General features: G+C 35.9%; 4 protein-coding genes across 5 annotated transcripts; 2 read left to right on the top strand and 2 right to left on the bottom strand.

The window, feature by feature from the left end:
- Nucleotides 1-1188: 1188 nt before the first annotated feature.
- Nucleotides 1189-10323, top strand: LOC113690848 (protein DNA-DAMAGE INDUCIBLE 1-like). 2 transcript variants are annotated; one of them, XM_072051534.1, is made up of 17 exons: nucleotides 1189-1684; nucleotides 1781-1813; nucleotides 1902-2041; nucleotides 2865-2970; nucleotides 3181-3297; nucleotides 3836-3964; nucleotides 4047-4091; nucleotides 4318-4379; nucleotides 4820-4913; nucleotides 5576-5668; nucleotides 5755-5824; nucleotides 5914-5984; nucleotides 6542-6593; nucleotides 6771-6796; nucleotides 6992-8098; nucleotides 8779-8961; nucleotides 9681-10323. In XM_072051534.1, the coding sequence occupies exons 1-15, from the start codon at nucleotides 1619-1621 to the stop codon at nucleotides 7118-7120; spliced, it is 1233 nt and encodes a 410-aa protein (XP_071907635.1). In that variant the 5' UTR covers nucleotides 1189-1618; the 3' UTR covers nucleotides 7121-8098; nucleotides 8779-8961; nucleotides 9681-10323. The 2 variants fall into 2 exon arrangements, with proteins under 2 accessions (XP_071907635.1, XP_027064729.1); XM_027208928.2 differs by lacking the exon at nucleotides 9681-10323 and having other exon boundaries at nucleotides 8779-9147.
- LOC113690440 (BTB/POZ domain-containing protein At1g55760) lies at nucleotides 9371-12183 on the bottom strand. Its single transcript, XM_027208344.2, has 4 exons — nucleotides 11542-12183; nucleotides 10761-10906; nucleotides 10508-10626; nucleotides 9371-10211 (listed from the first exon to the last, which is right to left on the bottom strand). The coding sequence occupies exons 1-4, from the start codon at nucleotides 11658-11660 to the stop codon at nucleotides 9609-9611; spliced, it is 987 nt and encodes a 328-aa protein (XP_027064145.1). The 5' UTR covers nucleotides 11661-12183; the 3' UTR covers nucleotides 9371-9608.
- Nucleotides 12184-14805: 2622 nt separating this feature from the next.
- Nucleotides 14806-17773, bottom strand: LOC113690086 (uncharacterized protein At4g26485). Its single transcript, XM_027207904.2, has 3 exons — nucleotides 17354-17773; nucleotides 16175-16373; nucleotides 14806-15796 (listed from the first exon to the last, which is right to left on the bottom strand). The coding sequence occupies exons 1-3, from the start codon at nucleotides 17520-17522 to the stop codon at nucleotides 15076-15078; spliced, it is 1089 nt and encodes a 362-aa protein (XP_027063705.1). The 5' UTR covers nucleotides 17523-17773; the 3' UTR covers nucleotides 14806-15075.
- Nucleotides 17774-25089: 7316 nt separating this feature from the next.
- LOC113689651 (NDR1/HIN1-like protein 26) lies at nucleotides 25090-27019 on the top strand. Its single transcript, XM_027207394.2, has one exon. It carries the CDS (start codon nucleotides 25599-25601, stop codon nucleotides 26358-26360), a length of 762 nt encoding a protein of 253 aa, XP_027063195.1. The 5' UTR covers nucleotides 25090-25598; the 3' UTR covers nucleotides 26361-27019.
- Nucleotides 27020-27667: the final 648 nt, after the last annotated feature.

Raw genomic sequence — 27667 nt, 5'->3', positions numbered from 1 at the left:
GCATTATCCTGTTAATTGAATTTGCGTTTGAGCAGGTAGCCAACTTGGTATTCAGCGATTATTTCAATTCACAATTAGACTACTGGGTTCGGGATCAAGTCTATGATCCTGGATCAGATTCTAGGCAGCAGCAACTGCACGGCGGCTGAGATTTTTTGTCTTTTTTTTTTTTTGCCCATTGGTCTGGATTCTGGAACGATAGGATTTTATTAGAACTCGAAAAGCTTTTACAGTAGCCTCGGCAACTACCAAGTCTCAACCTTCTTCAGTGCCTCTTTTAGCCGCAAAAAAAGAAAAAGAGAACTCGAACTATAACTTTCCTCCACGAGTGCTGCTGCCTGCCTCTCCATCTGACTCTTGCCCTGGTACAATCGATTTACAAGAAGACTGGATATCAATTCCTGGCCCTCGAATGACAGCCATTCGAATGGAACCTCTGCAGATCTATTTTGATAATAATTATATTGGTACTATTGGCCTAAGCTGCAAAAATTTCACCAAGAATGACAGCCCTCGAGTGTTTTTTTTTTTTTTTTCTCTCTTTTTTGGGGGCATGGGTGAAACTAATTGGAAAAAGTTTTTAAATGTAGAGGCACAATAAATTATATTAACCTCCCTTTAAATTTATTACCTTGTAACATTTAGATTTAACCAATAATTTAAAAGTGATATTTAGAAAAGACAAAATAATATGATTTCGTCATTGCCTCTTATTTACTGTATTATTTATAATCTAATATCAGCCTAAATACTCAAGAAAATACTAGAATTTGCTAGTTATCATTAAGGGGTCGAATTACATATAACATCAAAAAATAGTATATTTAGTCATATATTTCACTTAATATATAAGATCTAAATTACTTTTTTCAATTACAGATCTATTGGTCAATGACAAATAATAAAAAAAACTAAAATATTACAAAAAATGAATTTAATACTATAAAAATTTCAGCAACTAAACTTAATATGTTGATAAGAATATTTATGACATTAGAATTTGTTTTCTGTAATATTTTGGTTATAAATTTTTTAATTATTTATTATTGATCATGTTTGATATTGAGTAGGCAACTAAAAAAATTAATTTGAATTTTATATTAAGTGAAAAATATAAAATATAATTAAGGCTTTTACATCCATCAATATTTGGTCGATGACAGATGTTTAGCTAACGCCATCATGCGAATGCCTTCAAAATCTGTCCTCGTGAAACGCATTTACCAGCGCCCATACAAAATAAAAAGCCCATACAAAGCAAACGGGAATTATGCGACTTTGTACAGGCTATAATTGATTACTATTACTACTTGCTAAATTGTCGTATTTACGAGCGCCGGTCGCCGCCCCCCGGCCGGAGATAGAGAGAAAAACCGAAGCAGCAGTCTGTCGTCGGTCAAATCAACCAGCTCCGTCAAGCCAGTCAACGGACCTGCAAGATAACTTTGTCAATAAGAAAAGAAAGACCCAAAGAAAAAGAATATATATATATACATATATAGGCATTCTGTTTATTTAGTCACTGTAGTTCATTCATCTACCAATCACAAAATTACAGCTTTTTTCCAAGTTTATCCGAAAAGAAGAAGAAGAAACGAGTCCAACCGGAGTAAAAAAGATGAAGATCACCGTAATGACCGCCGACGAACAAATTCTCACCTTGGATGTCGATCGTGATGAATCCGTAATTTATCCTCGTTTCTCTCTTTCCACTGTATTTCTTTTTTTAGTTTTGTCTTCGCTGATTACTTTGTTCAACACATCACCTCATCCATTGCAGGTTGAGAACCTCAAAGCTCTACTGGAAGTCGAGGTTAGTTTTTCTTCCTTTTTAACTATTTCTTACCCCCCAAATTATTGATTGAATTCTGGATGAGTAATTCATATGTTTTGATAATCAGACACAAGTGCCGCTTCAGCAACAGCAGCTGTTATATAATGGGACGGAGATGAGGAATGCGGAGAAACTGAGTGGGCTTGGTGTTGGTGATGGAGATTTGGTGATGATGGTATCCAATGCCAATGCTTTGTCGTCATCTAGGTATTTAATCTTCGTTCTTTAGCTGCTAATTTGCTGATTTTTGCTAGTTTATGCTAGGTTGTATTCTTCACACCTCGGAAAATTGCTAAAAGCTTGTAGCTTTATGAGTTATACTGCAAATTGGTCTCGTTTGGATTGACGATTTGACAGCTAAAGGTTTTTTCTTTTTCCTTTTTGTTGTTTGGGACAAATTACTGTTGAGTACTACTAATATTCAATTTCCTACTTTAAGCCAAGTAGTCTGCTTTGCAGCTGTTGAATTGCTTAAAGTTTGTAGCTTTAGGAGTTTTACTGCAACTTGTGTAGAATTTTCTTTAGAAATAAGGAATTTGTACGCTGCCCTACCATAATGTGGCTCTAAGAACTAGAAACATATACCTAAACTATCTGTTAATAGGGCATGCACAAGGAAGAAATACCTGAACCATCTGTTCCTCATCCCATACTTTTGGTGATTGTTTACTTGTTAAAAGAAAACAGAGAAAAAGCAGAACTCTTAGTGATCAGTTATAATATTTTGGATCTTATGCCTTCATCATTTTATCAGCTTAATACTTGCTATTAATTGTGTCAAAATGTAATCTTGGCAGCCACGATCTTTTGCTTTATTGCATATGAGAAGTAATAGGGAATGTGAGATCAATACACTTTATTGTGTCTTCGAATTCCATAGGAGTTGCACCCTTGACACTGATTGCATCTTATTTTGCACCATGCTTTTTACTTTTATGGTTGTTATATCAGTTTCATGGCCTACTACTCACTTTAATTAGTTATCTGGGTGATTTCATGCTAATTTATGTGATTTTGACTATAACAATAGACCTACAAATGATTCGGGCTTCAATCCAGATGGTTCTGCTGTCAACCCTTCAGCTTTCCAACAACACCTGCGAAATGACTCTAATATAATGGCCCAACTTTTTCAGGTAGAGTTGGTTTAACATCTCTGTCTGTCTGTATCTCTGTGTGTGTGTGTGTGTGTGTGTCTGTGTGATGCATTCCTTCACTTTTCTACTTAACAATTATTGAAAGAGTTATATACTTCTCTAGTATTTTGTTCCATCTCGTTGCTGTTACATTATTGATGTCCTAACTGGGAAGTCAAATGAGGGTACGTTCACTGTTTCAACTTACAGAATGATCCAGAGTTGGCTCAAGTTCTTCTTGGAAATGATCTCGACCGCTTGCAAGATCTATTGCGTGTGCGTCATCGCCAGAGAGCTGAATTACAGCGTCAACAAGATGAGGAGTTGGTTAGTGTCTTATGTTGATGATATTTTGTTCTTGATCCTTTCGGCACCTAGTAATCCTTAGTATGGTGGCTTGGTTCATTTTCTTCACTGATGGCCTAATATCATGCTAAAGCTTTAGTTTAAGCTTTTGCCAGGTGCTTCAAAGGTATCTGAAGTGTTTGTGTTATTTTAGGCTGGGACAGTGAAGGTCTTAGAAAATGGTTGTTTGAGAGTGTAAAACCCTCAGTTTTCTACAGCAGTATTAGCCTCAAAATGTATCCTACTCTGGTTTTCATCATTATGCAGTAGAAATGAGCGCATGCAATGGGATACTTGCTTCAATTTGTAACAAATCAATGAATACGGTCTCTGAAGTGGGTGGGTGGGAAGTTATAACAACCTTTTTATTTATATGTTGTTTTATAAAAGTGCTGTCTTTCCAAGTCTATTTGCAGACCTTTTTTCACAACCGAGTCCATAAGTGTAAACCTGGTAGTGTAAATGTCTTGACCATTTTATTGACCTGGCTATTCACTACATTGTTCTCTTTGTAACCTAGGCTCTCCTCCATGCTGATCCATTTGATGTGGAGGCTCAAAAGAGAATTGAAGCTGCCATTCGCCAGAAAGGTATTGATGAGAACTGGGCAGCTGCATTGGAACAAAATCCTGAAGGTTTTGCAAGGGTGGTATGTATAAAAGAATACCAGTGTTGAAATCATATCTTTTGTTCTTTAACCAATGACGGGTTCATGTTTGTGCTTCTTTCAGGTCATGTTGTATGTTGACATGGAAGTAAATGGAGTACCTCTGAAGGTATAGATAGATGGTAAAAGGGATTAGTCTGGTTCCTTCATGTACCTTTTTATTGTTTACTCAAGCTTTCACCCTTCATTCTGTGCCATGAGAAGGAAAGACTTGAACGTTGTTTATACTTTTGAGATTTTTTTAGAAACTCAATTGTGAATGCTTTTAGGTTGTTTCTTTGCAGTCCCTTTTATTGTTTAGTATGTGATTCAGTAGGAAACCATCTTTGTTTCAGGCCTTCGTCGACAGTGGTGCTCAGTCTACAATTATCTCTAAAAGCTGTGCAGAACGCTGTGGGTATGAGCCTCATTTGTTACTATAAATAGCTTTGTTTTCCTCGATTTTTACAATTTTTTTTCCAGTTGGCTTGAAAGTGATTCTTTTGGAAATTATCAAGTTTTGATTTTATGCATTTTCCAGATTTGTCCTTTTCAAATTTTGATTGGTTCTTTCATGGCCTTTTAGAAATTCAAATGATAAGCTATATTGTCTGCCACTCCATAGTTTTATATCTGCATCTTGTTCCCGACTGATCCGAGTAGAAAACTGTAGTTTTCCTGAAGCAGACCTGTTAGATTGGGCAACTTCTTGGTTGATTAGTCAAGATGATACAAAATGAACTTTTAGTAGTTGACAATTTTTGTTCTGATGGTTGCCTATAAAGATAGACAGAAAATTTGTCCTCTTTCTGTTAACGCTTGATTGAAGGTTTGTGCTGCTACATGCCCACCTTTCAGGTTGTTGAGGCTTTTAGATACACGGTACCGTGGCATTGCTCATGGAGTTGGTCAATCAGAGATACTTGGCCGTATACATGTTGCTCCAATCAAAGTATGGATGCTGTATATTGTCGCAATTTCTATTTGATAAGCATGTATCTATTTTCATGTCTCTGTGAGTTTGGGACTAATTCGAAATGCATATACAGTTTTTATGAAGTTTATTCTGTTAATGCATTTTTAATCATTCTACTCTGGCACGTCTTACCATGTACTTTGTCTGGATTAGGTCATAATTAGTTTAGAAGGAAATAATTCAAGAAGTACATATTTATTAAGTTTAACTAAGTAATACATGCAAGAGTCAACCCAGATAAACAAAAATCAGAACTCTGTAGTTTTCGAGTAGTATTAAGAATATGACCCTGAGTTTAGCTTTCCCCACAGTTTACGAAACCCATCCAGTAGGTAAAAGCGGTGGTCTATTAGCTTCTTTGTGTTTGTTGAAAAAAAAAAAATAGCTTCTTTGTGCCTTTGAATGCCGCTTCCTAAGCCTTACGTAACGGGGTTAAGCAATGTTTTTGCAGTTCCTTGCACTATTAGTCTTTATTTGTAGATATAAGTGATATCAGAGAAAATTCTGTCAGTGCTTGTTTTTGTTGCTAAAATTCGGATAATATATATATAGAGTCTACTGAAAATAGCCTTCCTGTGAAAGCATATGGGGTTGTTCGAGTACTTTCAAAAGTGCTTATTGCCCTCTTATTGTGATAGATCGGCAACATCTTTTACCCATGTTCCTTCCTGGTATTGGATGCACCTAATATGGAATTTCTTTTTGGATTGGATATGCTGCGTAAGCACCAGGTATGTATTAGTTATATGGTGCATCTTTTTCTGTGATCTTAAGTCAAACTTATTTCATAAAAACAAGCTTTTGCTGGTGCCTGCAGTGCATGATTGATCTGAAGGAGAATGTCTTGAGAGTTGGTGGAGGGGAGGTTTCCGTTCCATTTTTGCATGGTTGGTCCCACATTTCTGCTTTTCCTTTTTCCTAGGCTTCTTTTCACTTTGGATCAATTTAGAGCTTATTCCCAAAGTTGTGATTTTAGAAAAGGACATTCCGTCTACTTTTTTGGATGAAGGAACGCAAGCCAAAGAAGCTTCAAGTTCTGGGGCACAAGTAAGTGTCTTGTTCATCATGCCATGTTTCTACTCAGGAATCTCCTATAAATCTTGTAATTGCCTGTGATACTGCTAATTTTTGTTTATTTAATTGGTTTTACTATTTATCCCGGCCTTTTCTTACTATTCCACTTCTATCTGCTTCTTTTGGATGCATATATACATGCTGTTATAAAAAAAAAAAAAAAAAAAAAATGAGACTATGAGTTCACATTAAGACTTGCCTACAATTTTCTAGATTTGTTACCCTTAAGACTGAATACTATGAAAGTTCTGGTTTTGCTAACGGACACCGGATTGTCTGCTTATTTAGTTGAACTTATAGTTAGCATTGCATGTAATGTGGATACGCTGTTCTTTACAATTGCATCTTGAGTTAACAGATTAATTGTATTTGATCTGGGGAAGTTATAGAATTATGCATGTATGAAGATATTGCTTCTTGTGAGAGCTGCTTAAGAGAGAGTTTCTCTGTTAAAATCTTTTACCTATTTGTTTGGTTTCTCAACTGATTTTGCAATGGATATGACGTTTTTGGCCGTTTTTCGTTTCCAGGCCTCATCTGGTAATACAGAGAAAGACAATACACCGAAGCGAGGTCCTTCAGGTTATAATTTAAATACCCAAACATATGCTATTGCTTCTATGGATTAAATTTGAACCACAGCAATTTTTTTTTTTTTTTAATTAAGCTTGATTTTATGGTGGTTATATTTGTGAGTTGTGGTTCTGTTTCTTTTTCAACAAATAGAAAACTTACCATTTCCTTTTTCTTTGGTTTCAGGAGGTTCACAAGGCAACTTGACACAGGTAAGTTGGGAGAGACTTCATATCAGATGCTGTCTTGCAGTTTGTTTTGAGTAATAGTCCAGCCCGTCTTCTATTCAGTATTGCTATCGCACTTGGCCAGTTGGTGTTTCTCCATCATCAACCCTGTAAAATGTTCATAGTCCCGACAGTTCAAGTTTTGATCCGGCCTCAGACTTATCATTTATTTGAGTGCAGGGACAGGATTTTGAAGCCAAAGTTGCAAAACTTGTCGAGCTGGGTTTTGGCAGAGAGGCAGTTATACAAGCTCTAAAGTTCTTTGATGGTAATGAAGAACAAGCAGCTGCATATCTTTTTGGGGGCTGAATATAATTTTTTTTTTTCAATCAGGGGATTCTTTAACTTAATCAGTATGATTGCAACATTCATTTGGTTGATCAATGACTGCACAGCAACTGTTGCAGATCTTATCATGACCGGTCCGATGAGAATAATGGGTTGGGGGGTGTTCTCAATACTCTGGAAATTGCGCCATTACTGATGGATATTTGTTAAAGTACGATCCTCGCAATTTGTATTTTTCCTTCTCCTACCATCCTTCATTCCCATCTTCTACTTGGTGCCTGGATTCACCTGTTGGACACCTGCCAGACGTCTGAACTGAGATAAGGCTCAAGCTAGAACCTGTCCACAAAATTTGCATTAATATTTTTAGACACAATTAAAGAGACAAATTACCAGGAAAGATGCTACCTTGAAATGCACAATTGACATATGATTCTATCGCAAAAGCAGAATTTGACATAATGACAAGACAAATAGCGTTTGTGTAGGACCGTATAAATTGCTATGTCCACTCCGCTGTAGAACAACATGACTGTATTTCCATTTGCTCTCTGGTAACCATCTATCTATGTCACTGCCCCTCCGTACCCCAATCCCCCTCCCGGGGGGGCTCCCATAAAAAGAAAAAAAAAAAAAAACGAAAAGACACTTCAGATAACTTTCTTTGGACATCGGTAATACTGGGGCCGACCAATTAATAATAACAATAATGTTGCTCTACTTTTTGCGATAGATTATAGATCCGAAAAATATTCCCATGCATATTCTATCCATTCGAGACCGTGAATCCCATATAAAGAAACGTTCTCAGTCTGAAAGCACAGGGATCAAACACGTTAACGTTGTTCCTGACTCCTCCCAGATCAAACTCTCCATCTGGTGGGATACATATGCCACTGAAGAACAGGGGAAGATTGAAGATGTCGGATCATTCACGGGGGAATGAAATTAGCTAAGCAACCGACACCAGGTTGACGCAGTTTTTTGTGTCTTCCAAAGGTAAATCAAGTCCCCAATTCACTGTTCCTTTTGGGTCTTAAACCGTACCAGGTTCTCTTTCCAGCAGTTTTTTTGTTTTGTTCCTTTCCTTTCAATTTTCACTTGGGCAAATTGCGGATAGAAGAAACAAACTAGCGATTGCTTTGGTTGGTTTTCTTTCATCTTTCTATCCATCTATAACTTCAGCTGTTAAGGTTTCCGACAAATCATACTACTTTTTTTTTTTTTTTCTTCTTTTGAGGGTGACAAATCATACTCCTAGACTACTTGTAATGCAAGTGCTGCCCATCACTCGAACGTAAACTATCAAGTTTGGTGACATGTCCTAATTGGTAACTACATTCCAGTCTACCAAAAGAAGCCGTTTTATTCTAAAACTAGCAACCACTAATTATTTATATAACAATATGGAAGTCGCCAGAGGGGGCCACTTCTTGGTGATTTTGATTGTGAGTTGTGACCAATAAATCTGCTCCATCAATATATGTATTTTTCTGTGCTATATTCATTTTGCAATGCAAAAGGGAAAAAAAAATTCCCTCTAATTTGGTACTGAATGAAAGTAACTGGTCTGAATTGGTAGTACCAGTTATTAGTTAACGTCTCTCTCCCACGTTACTGAACTGGGAGGCCAGCCTGACTGTGACGATTCACCTTCTTTCTTTTGACATCTTCTCCAGCTGTTAAAAGGAGACAAGCGGAAGAATTGCAAGAAGACTCCTGCCTTCCCAGCTTTAGCCGGAACGCCGCTGTCAACATTCACTTCGGGTTCTTGAGATATGGTAGTTAAGAGTCAATTCCCTCAATAATGGCCCAACATTACTCTCAGAATTATTGGGGTTGCAAAAGTAAGGAACTTTCAGGTGTGGAAATGACCCTCATCTATTTCAACTCTGGCATGAATGATTCGGTGAATAAGATTTGTATGGTCATGGTTTGGCCTTTTCCCCTTTCTTTAGTCAAAGAGGCTTCGTAAGTGATGGTTTACTGGCCATTTGATGTTCCCAAGTATGTCGCTGCTTTGATCAATCCTAGTACAACTTCAATCATCTCTCTGTTTTTTTCTGGTCTAGGAGCAGCCTTTACTCGATCATATGCATCGAGTAGGACAAATTAGATGCTCTTCATGAATACAGTCTCACGCATTTGAAAGCAGCAGAACTTTTTATTTTCCTTTTTATGGGGGTTACAGCGAAGCTAGAACATATGCTGTTCCACAAGTGCACCTAGGTCACACGTCAAAATTAAACAGTCGAACTTGGACTAGTATGGTTTGCTGAATATAAATCCTTCTATCATCTTGCATTTGTAGACAAGTTCAGTCCAAGAACATACATATCCAATATCAGAAGAGCAATATCAACTGAACTGGAATCAATTTCTGTACATGTACACAAACTAATTGCATCCAATAAAAGAATGTTTGTTCAGGGAAACAAATCTGTGCACTAGCACTGCAGCATATGGGCTTAAACAAGCTAAACTTTTGTTTTTCCCCATCACCTGTCATTCAGAAGCCTTTCCAGGCAGCGAGAACTTCATGGAAGATTTCAGAAATCAGTTCTCTATCTGCACATTGCAGGAAAGCATCAAATTCCCCTCGCATTTCAAAGATCTTACCAAACTTCACAAGATACCGCATGCAGCTCTTCTTCAACTTCGGTAATTCATAAAGAGAAGCACTCTGGAGCCTCTCCAGCACATTCTTGGTATCAATGTCTTCCAGTAGACTTTCATGACATGCCTCTTTCAAGTCTGAAATATCATACTTATCAGCAGCTCGTATGAGGGCTAGCCTGTGAGTCATGAACTCCTCAGTTCGGATGTTCCCATAAATGTAACTAAGGAAAGCTTGACAAGCTTCAATCGACATGTCAGAGATGTTTATAGTGGACAGTTCTTTCTCCCTGAGGTCGTGCGAGAACATGCTCCTGAAAACAGGTGATCTCGCGGCAAGAACTGCACGATGTGCCCCAATGCTACCATCAGAAGCATGGATTACAATGTCTGTGTGGATACCTTCAGACAACATTCGTCCTAGTGATGCTAAAGCTGTTGCATTTGATTGTTTCTGTTGGAACCCTTCAGCCCAGATAGAGCAAATTTCCCCACCCTGCATGTCTCGAATGACATTTATCAGAAATTTAACCAACAGACTCAAGAAGGCTCTACTGGCAAGCCACATGTATAAATTTGATTTTCATGCAATGAAATTACTTTAACAATATTGTGTTTTTCAAATATCTGCACCGTGTCGTGCTCATGATAACTGCTACAAAAAAAAAAAAAAAGAGAATCCTCGTTTGCCTACCAAGTTTTTGGCAGAAGCAAACGTCTAAAGCGATCGTCATAGATACACACATCAAAGTACAAAAAAGGAGCAAAAATATGTGGTAGGTGAAATCATACGTTTGGGGATGTAGCCTTCAAATCAAGAAACTCAACGTCGATGATGAATTTCCCTGTGAGTGGAACTTCTACAGCCCAAACAAAGTCGTCGGTGTTCTTGAGCTGCCTATCGACAATTTCTGCATGGAAAACGAGGGGAAAACAACGGAACAAGTTACTAACATGAGATGAAAAAAGGAATCTTTACCGGTAATAGATCCAGAGTTGCACAATAATCAATAGAAGGGGACAGACAAACAAAAAGACAATTTACCTGGATGAACCAAAGTCTTGCGATCTCCCACTGAAGAGACTACTCTAATAATAAAAGATGCAATTGGAGGATTTTCTCTGGTTAGATTTGATATCTCTGGGAATAGTTTAATGAACAGAGTCCGATTCTTCTCCAAAGCCAAATGCCTGCATTTCCAAAATAATTGAAAAAAAAAAAAGGGAAACGAACATTCAATTGCAATGAAACAAAATTAGCTCCCAACACTTGCATCTACATGTTACGAATAGCCAAAGCAGTTCTTCCCTCCACTTTCCTAAAAGTAAGCAAGAAAAAGGTCAAAGATCAAAACTTGGCAGCAATATTTTAACTGTACTTTGGGGCAAGAGCTAACGTTGCTAAAAGCTTCATTTCGTTAAAACCATACAATAAGATTACCTGTCTATCCAATAATTCAAGACAAGGATTCAAGTTCATAGGCATATGTTAATCTACAATCTCATCACTTCTTTAGTGTCCCCTGTTTTCTCTGTCTCAGCCACTCAAACAATTAATCACCATAGCTCTAAATTCACTCAATCTAATTTCATCAAAGACACAAAAATTTTGGGTTTTCTTTCTTTCGGTAATTGACCACCATCCTAGATCACTATAACGCAGTTGATGACCAGGGTCAAGCCTCTTTAGCTACCCCTGTTTCCATCCAACCTCTGTTTTTCCTATACAATGAAGACGAAGACGAAAGCAGAGGAGTTCCCGGGTAAAAAAAGGAAAAGAAAAAGAGATATAAACAAACAGAGGCCTGACGTGAGAATGGGATTACCAGTTCCACTTTCCGATCTTGAAAGGATCGGACTTTCGATAAGTGCAAGAAGCCAAGTTGTCGATCCGCCATTGGGCGAGGCGCGAGGTGGTTTCAACGCGGTAAGCAGAGTCAGTCATCCTAGAAAAGACAAGGGCCGCCGTGATTTCATGGATGCAGTCCAGTAATCCCTCCAACGTCAGTTCTCCGGGCTTTCCCAGGTTTGCTTTCTACTTCTACAACAACTACAACTAGCTCAACTAATTCTCCCGGACTTCTATTCATAAACAGCAACAACTCTTGTAGTATATTCATATATTATTACTCCACTAGTCTGATACTCTTAACGATGTCCAATGTTTCCAACGCCAAGACTCTTTCTTCTTTAAACAAACGTAGCCCACTTGAGGATTTTAGATTTAAAGCCTTTCTTTTTGCTCTTCTCGGATGGACCCAATTCGTTTTGAAGGTTTCGGACACGCAAGGCTATTTGTTGATATTGCTTTACGCCATTGATAGTGAAGTTTTTGCTACGGGAAATGAGTGGTCTAATTCTATAGCCTTGCGGTTTCTGAGAGAGATAGAGAGAGGCAGAGAGAGAGAGAGGGATTTTGTTGGCTTATGCTGCACTTCAGGCTGATGGTTATTTAATGGCAAAATTTTCTTGCGTGCAAACATTTGTTTGATTGGAGATCCTATGCCACGGAGTTGTTTATAAGTCAGGGGGCACTTGGGAGGGGTATGGTCGAATGCTTGGGACTTGGAATGGAACAGAATTTTTAAAATTTTGTTGCTTTCAAGCAAGGTATCTTCTTTGCTTTGCTAAAGATGGGTGGTTTACCAGGAAAGGAAATGAAAGGAAAGGAATCCATTAGGATTATTTTTTTTTCCCTTTTCTGAGTTTTGAGTAATAATTTTTTAATTTTTTAAGGGCATTGTCCAGCACTCGTTAAGATGGAGTTCGCATATGAATATTTTTTTAAGAAAATAAAGTTAAATGAAAAATATATAGAAATACAAATGTAGGCTAGTAAATGAGCGTTTTGAATAATGATTTCTGTTCAATCTTTAGAAGGGAGGATTCTAATTTGTTGCCAAATGTTTTAGCACGGTATCATATTTTTCTTAAGTAGATATAAAATTCGGTGATAATTTCAGTAAATAGTCAGCCTTGTTTGGAATGCAATTATTCTTTCGATCACTTTTTTATCTTACATCTATTAAATCAAAATTTTTTTTAATCTTACGAACATCAAATTATTAAACTTCAGAAAATAGCAATCCAACCTCAACCATTGATAATATAATGTGAAGTAATCCTGGAACTGATTGATTAATTTACCTAGCTATACCATCTCATCCATAGATAGTATAAGCGTCTATGTTTGTTGTTTCAATTCACTTCGGATCTTCGGTGACATTTTTTTCTATGCCAACTCAATACCACCTATAATATTGTGTCCAGTATCCTGTTATTATTTACACTTTAATTTTCTAATAATTCAACTTGATTTAGTTTAACACAAATGTAAATAATAACAGGACACTTGGCACAATATTATAGATGGCATTTGATTGGCATAGAAAAAATATCACCGAGAATCCCAAGTGATTTCAATTGGGGAAATCTCCTTGAAAAGTTGTTGCTGTCAATGAAAAGGCAAAAGACAGAGAGAGGAAATAAATAAATAAACAAAAAGGTTGAGTATTTAGAGTAGACTACGAAAATTAGGCAAGAAAGCACGCGTCCACCCGACAAGCACGAGCGTTTGTGGCAGCTGAACGAGGTACCTATGCCGTCGTAGTTCACCAAATATTACACTTAGATTTGCTTTTTGGTATTCTCAAATTCCATGTCAGGTTAGATACATTTATTATTTAGCAATAAAAAAAATGTTAATATTGATGATAGTATAAATAATGAAGAGGAATCCCACGTCAGTGTACAGTGTATTTTGATTCATTAACAAACAAAAGAAGAGGAAAACTTGGAGGCGCCTTCGTACCGTACGAGAGCAGAGGACGTTTTGTTGCCAAGAGCACGCCGGTCCCTTCATGCCCAGTTGGTATTTTGGTGAGTTAAAAGCTAAAACAAACTTCGTGCTTAGTGAAAGAAAGAAAAATTAGAGGGCAATGCTCCCTTTGTTTTTACTTGATTCACAAGTAAGCAATGCTCCCTTTGTTTTTGGATAGAATATTATTCCAAATAATTATTTGGAGTAATTATTGTAGTATTTTTTGTGACGTGATGTATGTGAAATAAAAAAGTAGTTAAAAATATAAAAAGATAGATTGAGAAATGTGTTTCTGATGCAAGCGAAAATATTTTTTTGAAAAATTGGCTATCCAAACATATAGTCGCTAGTAGTTCTTAAACCCTTTAAAACTAAGGGAGTGGTACGAGATGAATTAAGGAATTGGTGGTTCTGGAAGTTTACATTACAAGTAGTAGGGCTTAATTTGATCGATTGGGAGGATTTGGAATCTTCAAGGCATTAAAAATCATAGCATATATATTTTGTTTGCTTGGATCGAGGGAGATTATGCAACTTGATCGACAAGAAAGGTATCCACGGCATGGGACGAAGAATCTCTCCAAGCATTCCAATATATATATATATATATATATATATGCAGAAGATTAAGATTGCAATTGGAGGCAGAGTCATTTACAAGCAAGTGCTGGAGTGGTGGAGGCCTATATATAATACAAGCAAGTCGTCATTACAGCCAAGTGCCTTGGTTTTTTTTTTTTTTCAAAAAAAAGAAAAAAGAAAAAAAAATTATCTAAGTATCTGCTTGGAATTTGGATGGGGCCTGCCTGGATGTGAGTGGTGTCATCGGGAAATGTTAATGAGCACATCATCATATGTAAAGGCATGCCTGCCTAGATTTTCATCCTTAAAAGTCTCCATTTGAAGGAGGAGGAGCAGTCCAATCTCCAATCATATAGTAGTAGTAAAATATTCCATCTGTTATTATTAATGTTGTTGTTGCTCTCTGTTATTCTTTCAAGTTTTCCTGTTTTGTGATCATCATCTCGTATTATTATTGTTATGGGCTACATTTCATTTTTTGTGGTATAACGCGGTTTGGATGATGGTGATGAAGATAAATAAATAAAAAAAAAAAAAAAAATTGGATTGGATTGGATTGGATCGCTTCTTCGCCCCCCACTTTCTTGATTGATGATTACCACTTTCACTAGTAGTCATTTCGTGACTGGCTGTAATGCTTACTTTTTTTTTAATCTCCTTTCAGACTATGACTGGCTAATTTCTAAAGTAGAAAACCAAACCCAAATCTGACATTAGTAGAATATAATAAGTAGAATCAATCACTCATCATACTGAATTCTAGGACAGGTATGATACAATTCATTTCAGGAATATTGAGAAAGCAGTCTATTGAAGAAGATTCAACCACTAGGCTTCAAGCAACACCACCGACTCCTAGCAAAACAGGCTTTGCAAAAAGTCCAAAGAGAAGAAGAGCATATGCACGAGTTGACTGTAACAAAAAAAGTGAGGCGCTTCAATTTCCCTATCCTCTTGCTCAAAGCTGCAGATCACAAACTTCTGCTAGCCTGTTCCGGAGCCATGTTGATCTCAAAATGCTCTGATGTTGAAGCTCTTGCAACATGCTTATATAACCACTTAAGCATCTTCCCGAATCCCCCGTCATGTAACTCTTGTAACCGAGCCTCAGTGCCTCACGGACGGAGTGAGAGACATCATAATCTGTTCTACCAAATGTTTCTTCAGCATGATGCAAATATTTCCCAAAAATTCTAAAGCATTCATTTCTCAGGTGGCTGCGTAAAGGCAATCCGGTATGCTCTAGCGTGTTATCAATGCGACCGCCGGAAATCATTTGAGGATGTAGCAAATTAAAAGAAATTGGCTGCTTCTGCAGGAGGTGGACAGGATTAGGAATCAGTTGCAAAGCCTGAGATGTCCCTCGTGCTAAATCCAAATTCCCTGCTTTACCGTTCTTAACAGCAGGAGAGACTATGAATTTGAAAGTACTGCATTCACCCAAGGGGAACGAGTCATCGCATCTTGGACTGGCTCCTCTTTTATTACTGTAACCTGGATATTCTTCTATTCTGAAATCGACGCATTCAATTAACATCAAAGAATTCCTAATTCCCAGTTCGTGGAGATTCCAGTGGCAAAATGGTGCAGTAGTTTTGTGATTAACATGAATTTCACCATCAGCTCGCAGCATTCCTCTTGCATTGCCGAGAAATCCAAACACCAGTTTCCTATGCATCCTGCAAATGAGACGATAATAACAGAGACGAGTGAACTGATGCAATGCATGGAATTGAATTGTCTCAACTTCAAATGGCATTTTTCTTGAGCTGAACACAAAAGTATTTTGACATAGTTGATCCCATATTCAACCACAAATGCAGCTACTCCATTTAATTTCATTTTCTATCTCAATGACTCAAGAAACAGTAGTGCTAGTCTCGAGCATTAAGGCAAACGGCTTTACGACTACCTATATAACTAAGCTCAGTCACTCCATTCAGATGCTGTAGAGAAAATAATCTTAAAAAAAATATCTCTGGGAAGGTCCCCAATCAAAGCATGTTTACAAAAAACTAGTAACGAGAAATCACTAGCTGTGACAAGGAAGTGCTTACCCAATAAGATGGATTCCATCCTCCTTTCCATGGAAACCTGCGTGAGGAAAGTTGAAAATGATGCGGTCGAACTTTCGCATCAGGAGATCATTGTGAAACTTCATCTTTGTCGCATCCAAACCATGCAAAAGGGATGCTCCTAAGTTCTTCAAAAGTTCAAGATTGGATTTGGCATTCCTGTACTTGTTGATCAGATCATCTAGCCAGCCGCAAAAAGATAAAACCAGAAAGGTAAGAAATCCCTGAGTACAAATTATAGATTTGCCCAAGTAGAAGCTAACATGGAGCAACAAACGTGGAATAAAAATTCAAAAAATGCAAGAAACGCCTAAAGCACTGGTAACTTACTTTAGAATGGCAAAAACACAACTACACAGAAATCAAATTGAATTAAACAGGACAAAATGATATCATATACTACAAGTAAATTGACTAATTTTGTTGACAAAGTGAGTCAACATGTGCACGTGCCTCTGCATCAAGACCATGCCAGGAATATGTTTATCTTTCTTTGCTAGATAAAGCCTACACACCCAATATAAAAACAGCGATTTTTTGTTTCAGCCAAAAAACAGCAACTCTTGATTCCAAAAGACTTCAATAACAAAATTCCCTCGTTTGGCCCCTCCTCTTATAACCCACAATTACTAAAGCACATAGGAAGTAGTCAAAAACCATCAAAACTGGAATACTGCAGCAATAGCCTCGCCTTTGAGCACCTTTGCCACTATCCAGGACACCAGCAACCAGCAACAAAATGAAGCCCAAGATTCATCGATCTATGTAAATCATGCTCGGGAAACTAGCAAGTCAATCAGAATTCCAACCTTCCAATAACATTAGAAATTGGGGAAAAAATTGAAACTTTCATGATTTTTCAATCATCCTATCCACGGACAAACGAAGTATGGCATTCAAAGACAACAATCATGATAAATCAGACCTCAAATGTGAAGAGAAAAGAAAACCTTCACAAAACTCTAGAGACAGCAAGAAGCAAGAAAGCTTGCTACACAGGCTACATACGCAGCTAATCGAGGGGGAAAAAACAAAAGGTTCCTTTTTCCAGTTTAAAAACATGAACCTAGAGAAAGTAACGCATCACTAACAAGTAATGTGGGAAAACAAACCAAAAAGACAGATAAACAAATAAAGAGGAGAATATTGCTAGCTGTGTACCATAAGAGTCGAGAGAAGAGGCCACAATGTTAGAAGCAGAGCCAAAAGACTTGGCCAAACACAAAGAAAATGAGAAGTCCCCTTCACCCACTAACAGTATTTCATGAAAGGATGAATAATATTTGACCCATTTTTCTACTTGTTCCTCTTCTGCTCCTCCATCCGCCATTGACGATTGGTGACTCGTGATCTTCGCCTCTTCTGCTTCTGGTTAGACTTAGACTTGAGAGTGGAAAAACTTGTTCAGTACTGAACTTACTAGTAAATCACTAGGCGATTACTCCGCGGTTCACAGTAGACCAGGCACTCATCAAATAAAAATGTACCATCATCACAAATTTGTAAGACTGCCATCGGTGTACAACTTGAATGACTCCTAAGAGGCACGGTCGATGGTAAAGTAGTAAACCACATGCACACAAGTTTTTTCCCCATCTAGACGAGACTGTTGGGCTTCTTGCTTCTTGTTCAGTCAGAAAGGGCCTTTTTCTTTTCTTTTCTTTTTCTTTTCCGGATAAAATAAAGGGTTATTGTCACTTTACCCCCTTAATGTTTGGTGCTACTATCAATTTCCCCCTTAACGTTATCTTTCAATCACTTTATCCCTAAAACTAACGGTCAAATTTAAAGGAGTTTGTTAATTAAAGTGAAAAAACATGTTTAATACTTAAAATTATTATCACTATACCCGCATAAATTATAGTTTTATTATCAATTTACCCCTTATAGTTATTTTTTAGTCAATTTATCCTATCATTAAACCAACTTAGCAAGTTAAAAAACTTTAGAAAAAAAATATCCTTCTCTTTGCATAATAAAAATAATAAAAATTTTAGAGTGACTCTTCTATTTTTTAGTATAAAAAAAGTTAAAATATTAATTTATTTATTCTTGACAATCTTATTAATATTGAAAAAAATAGAAAGATAGAGAGGGGGAGGGAGAGCTCAATTCTTTTTTTAAAAATTACAAATAAGAAAGAATTAAATACTTTTATTATTTTAAAATTATTTTACTTTTTTATTTACCACTAAATTCCAATTCTAATCCCGACAACCTAAAAGCAATACGATAATGTTATACTTTTCTTTATTTTCTTTTTTTTCAAAATTTAATTTTTTGTCTCTTTCTTTCCTATCTCTTTTTCTTTTCCTAGTATTAATAAGTGTGAAAAAAGAAATTTGAGAAAACCTTTTATTTTTATGCTTTTCGATCTCTTAAAGTGAAAAAAATAAAGAATAACTATTCCAACTTTTTATTTTTAATTATATATAAAAAGGGTAAATATATTTAAAAATTTTTAACCATACTAGTTAGATTACTGATGAGATAAAATACCTAAAAAATAATGTTAAGAACTAAAGTGATTGTATCGCTACAATTCAAACGAATAAAGTGATAATAATAATGTAATCATGCCATAAAGTAAAAAGGTATTTTTGTCCAAAATTTCTTAACATATTGGATTGAATTACTTATGGGGGTAAAGTAACTAATAGCTAGTTTGGGAGTTTAGGATAGAAAAGAAAAGAAAAGAAACCTTAAGTTATGAAAGAAAAGAAAGGATGGGAAAAGAAAAGGTGAGATGTTGATGTTGTTTGGGAGTTTAGATAAGAAATGAAATGATTTGGGATATATATGTCAATAAAAATTTGTTCAATACCCATTTGAGGATATAATGGACATTTTAAAAAATTTTGTTAGGCTTTCTCAACTTTCCTTTGCTTTCCGGCCACATTTGGGCAGAAAAGTATAACAACTATGGCAGCAACATACCATCCATCCAAATCCTTTGATTTCCTTTCTTTTCCATCTCTTAAAAAGTCCCAAATGATAGAAAGAAAGTTTTTGTTCTCCTTTCCTTTCTTTTCTTATCAAATCCGATCATCCAAACTAGCTTTAAAAGATAATATTATGGAGTAAACTGATAATAGGGATATAATTTTAAGGGAGTAAAGTGATAATATTAAAAGGACCTAAAAAAAGAACCGAACCGCTACCGCCAATAAAATTTTCATAAAATCTTAGACAAGAATGTAGGCTATGTTATAAAACTAATAAAATGAAGATACTATAATAGGAATTGAAGAAGTATTAGAGAAAGGAGTAGAGAAAGGGAGAATGATATCCTTATATTTCAACAAGATACAAAAGTCCTTACAAAGGGTTTCAATGTACCTCTATATATAGGCACTACAAGATTAAAGGTACATAAATCCTATTAAACATCCACTACTACAATAATATGAAAAAACTTATGAAACGGTTTCTCAACTACATGAATAGATTTATGAATTATAACTTCTATACATAATGTAATCATAAATCATGAATTAATCCTCTTGAGAATACAAAGGGACATCCATACTTTTAATTGTTTCATAACACTCCCCCTTGGATGTCCATTACACAAAGAATATGCCTCGTTAAAACCTTACTAAGGAAAAATTCAGTGGGACCAAAAACCCTAGTGAAGGAAAAAGAGTACACTATTCTTGTGTATTAATTTCTCCCCCTGATGCAAACATCATTTGAGATCTTTTAATCGTCGCATTCCAATATTCTTTGCCAATTGCACTGAGATATGGTACTTCAGGACCAAGTATCTCTTCATCTTTCTCTCACGATCTAAAAGGATCTTTATTAGGATCTAATGATCTGACGATCATTGGAATACTTAATATATGTGTCTTATCCATATAAAATCGTTTTAATATCTTTCGGGTATATGCAGTTTGATGGACAAAAATTCTACATTTCAAATGCTTAATTTGTAAACTAAGGCAGAATTTTGTCTTTTCAAAATTTTTGATGTCAAATTCTTTTCTCAAATATTCAACATTATTTTGAATCTCTTCAGGGGTTCCAATCAAATTTAGATCATCAACATATACAGCAATTATCACAAAATTTGATCTATTTTTCTTAATAAAAACACATGGACATATTGGATCATTGGTATAACCTTCTTTTGTCAGACATTCATTGAGACGATTATACCATATACGTCCAGATTGTTTGAGCCCATACAGATGCCTTTGTAATTTAATAGAATAAATATTTTTAGGATTTGATTTGCATGCTTCAGGCATGTTGAATCCTTCAGGGATTCTCATATAAATATCATTTTCAAGATTTTCATATAAATATGCAGTAACGACGTCCATTAGACGCATATCTAATTTTTCATGTACTGCAAAACTCACAAGATATCTAAATGTAAAAGCATCCACTACAGGTGAATACGTTTCATCATAATCAAATCCAGACCTTTGTAAAAATTCTTGGGCTACAAATCTTGCTTTATACCTCATAATTTCTTTTTTCTCATTTCTTTTTCTCACAAATACCCATTTATATTTTACTGGCTTTACACCTTCAGGTGTTTGGACTACAGGTCTAAAAACTTTTCTTGTAGCCAGTGAGTCCAATTCAAATTGAATCGCATCTTTCCATTTTTTCAATCATTTCTATACCGACATTTATCAACCGATCTAGATTCATGATTCTCATCAACTTCTATAATATCAAGTGCTACATTTTATTAGGCTTCAATTAATTTTTTTTTTTATGATTTCATTCTCTTCATAAGTTGGCTCTTCAGGAGCAACCTCTTCAAGATGTTGAATTTTGTCATGACATTTAATCTCCGGAGATATTTGAAATCAATTTATACCTTATTTAGGTAGGCCGGCCTTAAATTTATTTGTAGCACTTGTGCATGTCCTTCAGGGACATCAATTTTAATCAAGGTATTTCCTGCAGGAACAGTTGATTTAATAACTCTTCTGGAGTCAATAATATATCTGACAACTGGTTATTTTGTATGAGAATCGAGGAAATCCAATTTTTCAGGTGATTTCCTTTCGGTTGATTTCTTCCTCCCCCTAATATCGGGAATCGTAACTTCTATACATAATGTAATCATAAATTATGAATTAATTCTCTTGGGAATACAAAGGGGCATCCATACTTTTAATTGTTTCATAACACTCCCCCTTGGATGTCCATTATACAAAGAATATGCCTCGTTAAAACCTTACTAGGAAAAAATTCAGTGGGACCAAAAACCCTAGTGAAGGAAAAAAAGTACACTATTCTTGTGTATTAATTTCTCCCCCTGATACAAACATCATTTGAGATCTTTTAATCGTCGCATTCCAATATTTTTTGCCAACTGCACTGAGATATAGTACTTCAGGACCAAGTATCTCTTCATCTTCCTCTCACGATCTAAAAGAATCTTTATTAGGATCTAATGATCTGACGATCATTGGAATACTTAATATATGTGTCTTATCCATATAAAATCGCTTTAATATCTTTTAGGTATATGCAGTTTGGTGGACAAAAATTTCACCTTTTGCTCAAAAATAGAGACTCGTGCTGATAACGTGTTATAAAACTAATAAAATGAATATACTATAATAGGAATTGAAGAAGTATTAGAGAAAGGAGTAGAGAAAGGGAGAATGATATCCTTATATTTCAACAAGATACAAAAGTCCTCACAAATGGTTTCAATGTACCTCTATATATAGGCACTACAAGATTAAATGTACATAAATCCTATTAAACATCCACTACTACAATAATATGAAGAAACCTATGAAACGGTTTCTCCACTACATGAATAGATTTATGAATTGTAACTTCTATACATAATGTAATCATAAATCATGAATTAATTCTCTTGGGAATACAAAGGGACATCCATACTTTTAATTGTTTCATAACAGGCTAAGATATTTGATCTCTTGACTTCCATTATGAAATCTTTGACACGAATACAAATCAAGAAATTCGTTTGTTTAACCTACATCTAAAAAAGCTTTAAAACTCTCTTTGGTAACCACTGACCAAGGGCCTTGTTGTTCAATTGAATAACATGTATGCCACCTATCGTGGACTTGAATTGAGAAGATGAAACAAACATCTCACTGTATATATATTTTTTATTTTTTTGGGTTTGAAGCATCAAACATCTTTTTATGATTGTTGGGCTAAGGGAGGAGTTTAAATGTCTAATGACGTTTGGCCTTTTCATAAATTCTTTCAAGGTCTGCTTAACAGATACCCACTCAATATTCAATAAAGATATACAGGATATATTTCATGTGCACTGTAGAATAATAATTCTTAATGCGTTAATGAGTGTCAATAGACACCCGTTATAGGTTAGATAGAAATTAGATGTGTTAATGAATATCTGTGGATACCTATTAAAAATCATTTCTTTTAATTTTGAGAAATTAAACAAGATTAAACGAGTCATAAAATCTCTCGGAATTTGGGGATGTGATGTAAATTTATTTGAAAATTGATTACAATCATTTAAGTCTCGTTTGAATTGCCATTTTTCTTTAATTTTTTTTAATATTTTTGTGAACATACTTCTTCTTGATAATTTTTTTATCTCACATATATTAAATTCAGCAAATTATCTGGATGGTCGTCAAACTTTTGGAATCATCAAGTTTTAACCATTGAACTATTAAAAGCCTGTTTTTGACTATTGAATTATCTAAAGTTTAGATTTCGGCTCATTCTACTAGATTTAATCGGTAAACATGAAAGATCTAAATGTTCGCACGATCCACTAGACAAAAGAAAATAGCATAGTTAATGATTAAATCTGACAGAATAGCTGAGAATCTAGACTTTAAATAGTTCAGTGAACAAAATCAGACTTTTAATAGTTCTGTAGTCAAAACTCGATGATTCCAAAAATTCAATAGCCCTCCGAATAATTTGCTCCATTAAATAATATTCTTTTTATAAAAAGTCTAAAAATAGCAATCTAAACAATCTCTTAGCTTTGATTTTGGCTTCTCCGGGAAGGAACTGATGTCGACGGGGCCATCAGCCACACACTGCCACATCATGCAGCTTATAGTACCACTTGACTAAAATGACTGGGTCAAAATGTGTATGATAGTGTCCCAAGGCGGGGCAGCTCTCACTTTGACAGATGGACTCGACGTGGGTCAATAATTCTGAATTGTGCATTGATATTAACTAACTCCTGAACATTCTTCTCCTGTACTGGACCTGTCTAAGGTAATCTGGACTCCCATTGGGCGAAATTGACATACTACTTTACAGTAGTCGTGGCCCAACCTACTCTGTTGAATTCGCGTGATAATTGCAGGTCTTTAAGTGGGTTGTTTCACTATTTAGTTTCTCAAGCGTAGTATTTTTTTCTTCACGAGATATCCCAATCTTTCAATCAAATTAATTTTTTAAAGTTGCGTAAAACTTTGCTCCAAGAATACATGACAAGGTAGCATACAGAGAATTGATCACGGATCTACTAATACTATCAGATTATGGAACTAATCGGACTATTCATGAGGACTTCTCAAGAGTAGTAACCTGGTTTCTAAGTAGTAGATTAGTATATTTTACTACCAATTTACTAGTACTAATTTTGCAGGTCACTATTTTAAATTCCCCCTATAAAATAAGGAGACTCTTTTGTACAAAAGTACAAACGCAATCTTGCAAGGTGACGTAGCCAAAATAGTCCATTAAAGCAATTTTGCGGATATAGCCCCTCGAACACTTACATGATCACAACTAGATGTGTCAAAATGGGTGATTTGGAGAGATTTGGGTTGGTTAAAATCGGTAATGGGTATAAGCGAATCAACCCATTTATATCAATTTAATTAGATGGGTATAAATGGATAAGTCAAAAAATGAATTAGATAACCTAATTATCCATTTATAACCAATTTATTTTAACTTTTTATAAACTTATTTAAATTCATTTTTTGCAAACTAAGTTATCAATTTATACCACCCTTTGCACCAATCATTAGTTTTAAATATTTACTTATAATGTTCAATAAGCCTAATTACCAATTTTCTTCCCATCCGTATTGTATGCCACAAAATTATATACTATTTAATGATTGAACAATAAGAATATAAAAATTTGAACTAAGTACTATAAAAGTTCACATAAAAACTTAATCCAAAATTTTGAACCCTTAACATTCTTTTCGTGTGTAAATTTAAAATTTTATTTTGAAAAGGTAGGAAAAAAGGCTAAAACTTATTATAAATTGCCAATGTTGAAAAATGAGCAAGTTAACAAATTAAGAGAAAATAAAATAATAAAATAAAGCCAACAAATAATAATAATAATAATGAAACAAAAGTAGTTAACATCATGACAAAATAAAAAATTTGAAAAAAAAATGAGTGGGTGAAAAAAGGAGATTTGAGGGAAGACGATTTTAAATGGGTTATTATTCATTTATTTAAATGAATATTATTGGATAATCCATTTATATCCATATGCAAAAACTTAAAATACTCATACCCATCTATTCATGAACGCGTATGAATAAATTTAACTAAGTAGATTTGTTTGCCGCCTATAATCACAACTAAACATGGTTGGTTCTTGATACTCATGCACAAATTCCTTCACCAAGGCCATAGGATCATATGCCATGACCAATACCAAAAAAAAAAAAAAAAAAGGGGAACAAAAATATATATTTTCCCAATATAGGTGCTGCGAGGCTTTGCTGCCGTTCCATGCGATAGCAATACATAACCATCCGGACCATGGCTAATAGTAGTATTTAGCCACCCTTGGCGATTCAGGTTCTTTTGACGAATCACTAAGCGTAATTGGTTGATTAAAGCTTGCATTCCGAGCCAGGTGTCTCAAAGCTCATTATTGCTCGAGGAAGATCTTCTTATTTAAAATGTGAAGGTGTAATGTCATGCCGTTCGAGGACTGCTTTCTTAATGGGTAAGCATTAACATACCGAAGCAAAGTTGGGGCCACTGGTAATCGGTAAATGGCAATTTATGCAACTCAAGGAACAAATGAAAAAGAAAGCCATTCGTCATCTCACAGGTCAAAACTCTCCCAAGAAAGTGGAAAGGGGCACAAGGAGGCCCTCTTTTTCGAGTTTTGGGACACTTCCATATCCCTTCCTATGGTCACCAGTTTTTCCCAAGACAGTTTTTAAACAGCAGAAGGAAAATCGTTATTCAAAGCCAAACATCTGTAGCACTTTTACTTTTAGATCCTTTGGCTAATTTTTTAAAACGAAATATGGTTGGTCCTAGTCCTACCATCTCAAGATAAAAGCATCTTTTTCTCCTTGCTTCTCCAATCCGCTTCCAAGTTTTATTTATTTGGCACTAAGGCAACAATCATTTCCCCACCCCTATCATTACTTCGCTGATAAGGGTTTCTTTTCTTAGTAATTCTGTTAAAATGCTTTCCCTTCCACCCCCACCACCACCACCACCACCATGTACACCACCATCCCAGCAGCAAGCAGCTGCTTCTCCTCTGAAACAGATTATTATTACCTCAAAGGATTCCATGGATCAACATCTTTTCCCATCAGAGCTGCCACATAGCTGCAAGAGACAACTGGGAGGCTACTCTAAACTCCAGAGACCATGCAGGACCAATCCCCTCATCTGGTGCGGATCAATCTTTTGCTTGATATTCAGCCTTCTCCTCATCTTCTTTGGCATTGCGACTCTGATCATCTTCCTTGCCATAAAACCAAGAATTCCTTTGTTTGACACCCCCTCTGCAAGCCTTAAAGTGGTCTACATGGACTCTCCTCAGTTTCTAAACAGTGATTTTACATTTACAGCCAACTTCTCCAACCCAAACCCAAAACTTGATATCAGTTTTGACTATTTAAGCATTGAGCTGTACTCTTTTGACACTCGGATTGCAGCTCAAGCTCTTCAACCTTTCACTCAAAGACGAAAAGAAACACGGTTAGTTGCTGTTCAAATGATATCAAGCCTGGTTTATATGCCACCCACTCATGCTTTTGAACTTCTAAGGCAAGTGCAGAACAACAGGGTTGTGTATCATATCAGAGGAACTTTCAGAGTAAGGTTTAGTCTAGGTGTAATTCACTTTTCGTATTGGCTGCATGCTACATGCCAGCTAGAGCTCACAAGCCCACCAACAGGCGTTCTTGTAGCTCACAGTTGCAGTACCAAAAAATGACAAGACACGAGTCTGTCCTTTTGTATCAGCTCCTTGTGTCTTCCCATCACAGATGATGTACATCCACTCTGCATACCACTATTACAGGTAGAAGAATTTTCTATGGGTTGTAATTGTGAACATCCAGTCAGCTTCTTGTTTCTTTACATCATAGATGATGCACATCCCTTCTGCATACCACTATTACAAGTAGAGGAATTTTCTATGGGTTGCACTAATGTATAATCACAGCTCTGGATGTAGAAAGTGGGCTCGATTGAATCTGATGGCTTGCATCATTACATGTAAGTTTATTGCAATTAAGCACTTGAAACCAAATAAATAAAGCACACAAATAAAATGCAAAATGTCGATTAAAGAGAACCAGGTAAGTCATTAAATGAGCATCGCGTGGCTAATGAAAGAAATTGGCCTTTCTGTTTTGCTGGTTTTAGCACAAGTAGATCTTCAACTGTCCAAATGTAAGCATCCTGGTCAATATCCCTTGGCAAAATGATTGAAACCCAATTCTTCCACACTGCAAAGACCCTCATTGTTCTTGTGTGCTGCCACTGTGACTCCAACAATTAGGATCCTTGATTTAGATAGCTGTATTTGTTAGAGAGTTTTTGATCCAATCAGCTTATTCTAATTGTCAGACTTATTTTTCTTGAAATCTTCATGGTTATAGCACTTGTACTAACTAGCTGAAAGGCAGTGCAGAGAACAAAAAAGAATCACAGAAGTTTTTCTTATTCAATTCAACAATAGAAGATTCTAACTTTTATACGAGATCCAGCTTTTGATTTAAAACTCCTAGTAGAAGAGATCATTATTTTCTAAGACATATTGTCGGCAAAAGTCATTACTGATACGTCAAGTTGTCCAATGAAAGGGAAGCCCTAACATTTGATAAATATAGATAAAAGCAAATATAAAAACCAGGAAGATGCGGCCTTATTTGTATTGGTCACATTTGGTTACACTAAGCCGCAAGGAAATATAAAAGCAAATATAAAAGCCAGGATGATGAGGCCCTATTTGTATTGGTCACATTGGTTACACCAAGCCGCAAGGAAATTCAAGGGTGGACAAGAAATTTAAACAATAGCAAGATAAATTAGCTACTTCTGCATCTCCTAATGCTATGACGCTGACAGATTTACACAACCATGCCAGATCATATTACTAAAGGAACTCCTCAGTCAAAATTCATTGATTAGGAGATGGAGGGCAGGGTCACATTTGGCGGAGAAGATGGAAGACAACAATCACTTACAATGACCAGATGTCCCAATATCTCATATTCTTAGCACAAATGTGAAACC

The sequence above is a fragment of the Coffea arabica genome, chromosome 5c (assembly GCF_036785885.1).
Source record: "Coffea arabica cultivar ET-39 chromosome 5c, Coffea Arabica ET-39 HiFi, whole genome shotgun sequence".
NCBI classification, from domain to species: domain Eukaryota; kingdom Viridiplantae; phylum Streptophyta; class Magnoliopsida; order Gentianales; family Rubiaceae; genus Coffea; species Coffea arabica.
The sequence above is the reverse complement of the archived record's forward strand: the minus strand, read 5'-3'. Positions and strand labels throughout refer to the sequence as shown.

Coding starts and splice junctions, on each gene's coding strand:
- LOC113690848 (XM_072051534.1), top strand. CDS start 1,619: ATGAAGATCACCGTAATGACCGCCGACGAACAAATTCTCACCTTGGAT. Junction 4,914..5,575: donor TACATGTTGCTCCAATCAAA/GTATGGATGCTG, acceptor TTATTGTGATAG/ATCGGCAACATCTTTTACCC. Junction 5,669..5,754: donor ATATGCTGCGTAAGCACCAG/GTATGTATTAGT, acceptor TGGTGCCTGCAG/TGCATGATTGATCTGAAGGA.
- LOC113690440 (XM_027208344.2), bottom strand. CDS start 11,660: ATGACTGACTCTGCTTACCGCGTTGAAACCACCTCGCGCCTCGCCCAA. Junction 10,907..11,541: donor AAGATCGGAAAGTGGAACTG/GTAATCCCATTC, acceptor TTGGAAATGCAG/GCATTTGGCTTTGGAGAAGA. Junction 10,212..10,507: donor TGAAGGCTACATCCCCAAAC/GTATGATTTCAC, acceptor CGAGACATGCAG/GGTGGGGAAATTTGCTCTAT.
- LOC113690086 (XM_027207904.2), bottom strand. CDS start 17,522: ATGGCGGATGGAGGAGCAGAAGAGGAACAAGTAGAAAAATGGGTCAAA. Junction 16,374..17,353: donor CTCTTCTCTCGACTCTTATG/GTACACAGCTAG, acceptor GCGGCTGGCTAG/ATGATCTGATCAACAAGTAC. Junction 15,797..16,174: donor GATGGAATCCATCTTATTGG/GTAAGCACTTCC, acceptor TCTCATTTGCAG/GATGCATAGGAAACTGGTGT.
- LOC113689651 (XM_027207394.2), top strand. CDS start 25,599: ATGCTTTCCCTTCCACCCCCACCACCACCACCACCACCATGTACACCA.